The sequence below is a fragment of the Garra rufa genome, chromosome 1, assembly GCF_049309525.1.
Source record: "Garra rufa chromosome 1, GarRuf1.0, whole genome shotgun sequence".
NCBI classification, from domain to species: domain Eukaryota; kingdom Metazoa; phylum Chordata; class Actinopteri; order Cypriniformes; family Cyprinidae; genus Garra; species Garra rufa.
Window position 1 is genome coordinate 18,141,164 of NC_133361.1, and position 5,496 is coordinate 18,146,659.

The 5,496-nt window shown below is 42.3% G+C and overlaps 1 protein-coding gene across 1 annotated transcript; it reads right to left on the bottom strand.

The window, feature by feature from the left end:
- Positions 1–1,899: 1,899 nt before the first annotated feature.
- Positions 1,900–4,187, bottom strand: LOC141293715 (E3 ubiquitin-protein ligase TRIM35-like). The gene is made up of 6 exons (XM_073825805.1): positions 3,439–4,187; positions 3,268–3,363; positions 2,926–3,156; positions 2,822–2,844; positions 2,622–2,740; positions 1,900–2,441 (listed from the first exon to the last, which is right to left on the bottom strand). The coding sequence occupies exons 1-6, from the start codon at positions 3,733–3,735 to the stop codon at positions 1,900–1,902; spliced, it is 1,308 nt and encodes a 435-aa protein (XP_073681906.1). The 5' UTR covers positions 3,736–4,187.
- Between the last annotated feature and the right edge of the window lie 1,309 nt (positions 4,188–5,496).

Consider the following 5,496-nt stretch of genomic DNA (forward strand, 5'->3'; position numbering starts at 1 on the left):
ATTGCCCAGCCCCGCCCTTTGAATAGCCAATAGCGTTCCATTTATATCTGCTCGGTCAAGAGCCGTTGTGCTCAGTAAAGCTTATGACAGCCATAGATTAATAAATAACCCCACAGACTCAATATGAAACTCTTGCTAAAACGAAATAGTGATCATTATCAAGCTGAGGCTGTGTAGTTTAATTCATGCCGATCGCACATATGAGCGCATATGATCTGCTCCTTGTTATTGCGTCTCTGTGTAGGGGCGGGACACTATGGACTCTAGAGAGCATCTGATTGGACAGAACGTTTTATGAGAAGCTGAAGTGCACGGTGATATCATCAAAATTCTTGATTCATATTGGCGGAAGTGACAAGACTGTAAGTTTTGAATGCCCATATCTTGTAAACGTGAATTTTGTCTTTGTTTTGAAGCACACTAGCTTATAGATAACCTTAAGGCTAATATATTCATACTAAAAGCCAAAAAAACTTTAATTTTGATTTCAGGGAGACTTTTATCCTTTTTTTTTTCTGTATATAATCTTGTACTATGTACGCAAACCAGGGGCGGACTGGGACAAAATTTCAGGCCGGGAAATCTCACACTCATCCAGGCCATCCCAAAAACCCACAACAAATTTTGAAACCATGGACAATAATTTTTTTTTTTTTTTTTTTGTATAGCCATTATCATTATCACAAAGTTTAAATCCATTGGCTGGTGCCACGCAAAATAATTAAATTTTATCTCTTGAACTTTCATTTACCTTTTTATAAAAATGTAAGGTTTACATTAGGACCATGCGCTATTGTTTTATTTTGCTGAAATGTCAAAATTGATAGCCTATAATCAGGGGCGCCGCTAAGGTGGGGTAAGTTAGGACAATTCTAAGGGCTCACGCCTTTTAGGGGCCCCCAGAAATCTGCTTTTGTGTGGTAGGGGGGGCCCAATCTCATATTTTGTCATAGGGCCCAAAATTGCGAACGGCGCCCCTGCCTACAATAATAGCTACATTTTGAATATATCTTTAGTAAAATCCTACTGAACATGTTTTCGCATTTTCATGGGTCATGTTTGGTCCTTAGGAAAATTATAGTAGTAACAGTGTTTTTTTTTTTTTTTTTTTTTGCCATTTTGATTACAATTTGATCAACCAGAGTTTTACTACAAATACCATAAAGTGTAAACCTTTGTTAATTGGTGGTTACCATAGTTTAACTATAGTAACCATGGTTTTTAGTGAAAACATGATTCATTTTTGTAAGGGTTGTATTGTTATTAGCCTTAGCTCCCTTTAAACTTGTTATAAAACAATGTGAATATTAGTCTGCTAAGTTCATACTCTTTACAACAGTTATGTCATTTTGTTAATTTTCTTAAAACTGACTGCTATTGATATTTGCAAGCAGTTTAATAAATAAACAACAAAACTGCAATAGTCTATTTACAGATGTATCTGACCTGGGGGTGTTCCATAAAACAAGTTTACCAAATAAGTCAGGCTTATTTCAGTTAGTCTGACTTATTGTCACTTGATTTGACTTAAAATAAGTCAGACTAACTAAAATAAGCCTGACTTATTTGCACTATTATCAAACTAGTTTATGGACTGCATAAGCATATAAGCATGTTTATTTATAGTGCTTTTTACAACCCATATCTCATATAAGCAGCTTTACAGAGAAAGTGTCAGTTGTGTTTTTTTTTTTTTTTTTTTTTTTTTTTTTTTGTATGGTCAGAGGAGCTCCAACAGTCAAAAAGGGTTTGAAATTTTTAATTGATTTCACTGTTTAATCAACGTTTTATTTTTTGGTTGACACGAAATATGTAATGCGTAACACAACCTGATAACCAGATGAGATAAACGAAATAAAGCTGTCCAGGGCAGATTTATTACATTTTGCAGTTTTTATTTTACTGCACTTCCACTGATTTAGAGCTACAGGTGTAACGTTTACAAACTATTACAGGACTGTAACTATATGGTAGGATCCTCAGATGGTAAATACTACAGAAGAACGGCAAAACCGTGTCAGTGAAGGTGGTTGTGAATGTGTGTAGATGTGTGCTAGTTACAGGATCAGAGAATGACACCGTTCCTCTGTCACAGTCCAGATTAACTCTCAAACGTTCAAGATCCAGTTCAACATGAAAACCAGATGGCTCACACAATCCATAGCATAAACTCCAGACACCAGTGTTAAAGAAATCACGTCCCTTTCTCTGGTTTGAGGCTGTAGTTACTCCAACACTCCAGGATGAACTCCCTTTAACCTCCACATCCCAGCAGTGTGTCCCTGAGTTAAAACCCTCTGAACCCAGAACACAGTTAAAATAGTCAAATCTTTCTGGATTATCAGGAAGCAGTTGATTGTTCCTACTGTTTCTCAGACTGGTCAGATCATCAGACAGGACGAGATGTGGATTTGCTGTGTTTGGATCCAGAATCACAGGAGCTGATGAGACACAATCAACAGCTACTTTTATTCTGGTGTTTATATAATGATCAAGAGTGAGCCAAACATAGATTATTATAAATGATTCATCTCATCCTTAAATCTTTAAATCCTCCTTCATGCATAAATTCCATTGTGTGTGTGTGTGTGTGTAAGAGCACAGATGTTCTCCAGACTCACTGTTCTGGACAATGTCCTGCATCTTCTTCCAGACTCTGAACGGCAGGTTGCTCAAGTAACGTGGCACATGAATCAAAGCTCCAGAAGGCGTCTGTGGATCCGGCTGTGAGATCTGGACTCTGGAAGAACATTCAGGAGTCAGAACTGCAGTGGCTTTGAATCAGAAGCAGAGAGACCAGAGACACCAGCAGATCACTCACCTTTCCATTGAGACTGGAAACCTCTGCAGAACAAGCACACAATTGATCATCAACAACTCAATCAATCACCAATCAATCAATCAATCAATGATCCGAAATCAGACCTTTAGAAAGCAGATGTCATTGTCTTTCATCATCTCCTCTGTGTGTTTGATTATAAGTGAAAGAGCCGAGATGTGTCTGTTGATCTCCTCCAGCTTCTCCTTTGTCATCTGCTTCTTCTGCTCCTCTTCCTCCCTCAGTGCAGTGATTGTAGCTTCTTCTTCATCTCTGAGAAACTGATGAAGCTTCTCAAACTGCTGTTTAATCTGATGCTCTGTGTGCTCAGCTTGAGACTGAAATCAAAATGGAATCACTTTATCTTAAACACACATCAACACATTACATCATTCATATCCATAATTAACTCAAAACATAACAAATTGATTTTGATTATGTTTCCTCACCTTGATGTGTTGAACTGTTTTCTCAAACTCTTCTCTCATATTCACTCTTTGTGTAACTTTAATTCGTAAGGACTTAAGTGTTGTTTTGAGCTCCTCCTAGAGTTTATTAAAATAAAGTTTCTGATTTACAGTATTGTTCTTTTTATATGAAACAAGAGACATATGTCTTACCTTAAATGATGAAACGGCTTCATTGATGGGTCTAAATGTGTGATCGGCGTGTGTCTGTGAATCTCTGCACACTAAACACACAGGCTGTTTGTCCTCCAGACAGAAGAGTTTAAGTGTCTTACTGTGTAAACTGCAAGAAGGCTCTTCAACAGAGAGTGAATCCATTTTCACTGTTTGCATGAGCTTCAGCAATTTAAACATCACGTTTGTTACTTTCAAAAATGAATAATCACGAGAATCACAAAGATCTTCTGTTTGATCTGAAATAAAGTCCTCAAAAATAGTCTTTGAAAGCATTTGTCTTCATTCCCCACCAATCACTGATTCATATCGGCTTGTATACAGATATTCTACAAAGATTCAGAAAGGAAAGGAATGAGACAGTCTCTTCCTGGTAAGTGTTTAGGAGGGTGGATCTGTTTAGGTATGTTGTGCAGCAGGTCAGACAGTAACAACAAATTTTACATACAGCACACAGTGAAAATTACTTTAAAGGAGACCTATGCGCCTTTTTACAATATGTAATATAAGTCTCAGATGTCCCAAGAATGTGTTGGTGAAGTTGCCCATTTTGACTGGAAGCAGAAACATGCTGTTTTTGTGCATGTTTCTCTTTAAATGCAAATGAGCTGCTGCTCCCCACAGTATAAAACGGGCGCCTGAGAATACATCAACCATCTTTTTGTCTTCAGAGTCTTTGTTCTAAGCGAGTAAGTACAGCGATGCCTAGAGAGAAACTGTTTAGGAAGTGCGCGGATCCGTGTCGGAGAAATCTGACACCTGATGACGCACACGACCTCTGTGTGGTATGTTTGGGTGAAGAGCACACGCGCTCTGTACTTGAGGGTACAGAGTGCGTTCATTGTGAGAGTTTCTCTCTTAAGAAACTCCGCTCTCGTTTGTCTCTTTTCTTGAGGGAATTGGGACATTCATCTGCCCCACGCGGCTCTGGTCCCGCGGCAGCCGAGGTTGTGCGGCGGCTGAGATCGTGGGGATCACAGGTGGAGCTGGCTGACGAATTTGAGAGAGGTGTTAATCTCTCACTCTCGCCAGCCAGAGACGAGGGCGAGCTGCTGGCGGATGATGTGTTGTCTCTCACATCATCCGATCCAGCAGCAAGTGCTCTTTTGGCTTCAAGCCACGGCTGCCCGCTTGGATTTGCAGTGGAAGTGCGCGCAGGAAGAGACTGCTCAGGGTAGATTAGATGAGCGGTTTCTTCCTGGTCATAACAAACCAACTCCCGTGAACCTCCCAATGGGATAAACCATATTCGGCCTGCATTCACAGATATCAGCATACTAATTATGCTGATATCGAGGGAATGCATTGGCACGGATGCGTCGATGCCCGCCATTGAAGAGATGTTAGAAAACTATCTCTCAGCGGGGGTGACATCGACGCTGAAGGCTCCGGCCCTGCCATCCAAGCCTGAGAGGGAAACATCTCGCCTGAACGGCAGGGCATACGCGGAAGTGGGTTCAGGCTGGTGCTGCCCTGCATACGGTGGCAGTATTGCAGGCGTACCAGGCTGACCTACTGAAAGATCTAGACCGGCGTCTGGGGCTGTCCCCAGAGGAAGTGGCTGAGCTGTGGCGCACCACGGATTTGTCTCTGAGGGCCACCAGGCAGACAGCGAGCGCAGTGGGCAGGTCCATGGCTGCGTTGGTGGCCACAGAGAGACATCTGTGGGTGAACCTGGCTGACATCGGGGAGAAAGAGAAGCGCTTTCTCCTCGATGCGCCGGTTTCGCCTTCCGAATTGTTCGGCACATCCGTTGAGACGGTGGTCGAGAAATTCAGGGAGACGAAGGCGCGCTCAGCGGCTTTCAGGTCCTTTATACCTCGCCGGTCTACGCCTCCACCCGAACGCAGGGGAAAGCCTGGCCTGTCTTGGTCTACGGGCCAGAGACAAGGCCAGGCGGCTAGTGTGGCCACTCGAGGCCCTCCCCCTGGGAGGAGTCGGTCTCAGAGAAGGCGTGATGCGCGACAGAGGAGAGGGGATCTGAGGGAAACGATCCAGCGCAGGTGTGGCGGCAGGCCTGGAGCAGGTATCTAGGGT

Bases quoted from the DNA above. Each gene is read 5' to 3' on its own strand.
- LOC141293715 (XM_073825805.1), bottom strand. From the start codon at position 3,735: ATGCTTTCAAAGACTATTTTTGAGGACTTTATTTCAGATCAAACAGAA. The intron at 3,364-3,438 runs GTAAGACATATG...AATAAACTCTAG, and splicing joins AAGCCGTTTCATCATTTAAG to GAGGAGCTCAAAACAACACT. The intron at 3,157-3,267 runs GTGAGGAAACAT...TTTTGATTTCAG, and splicing joins AAACAGTTCAACACATCAAG to TCTCAAGCTGAGCACACAGA.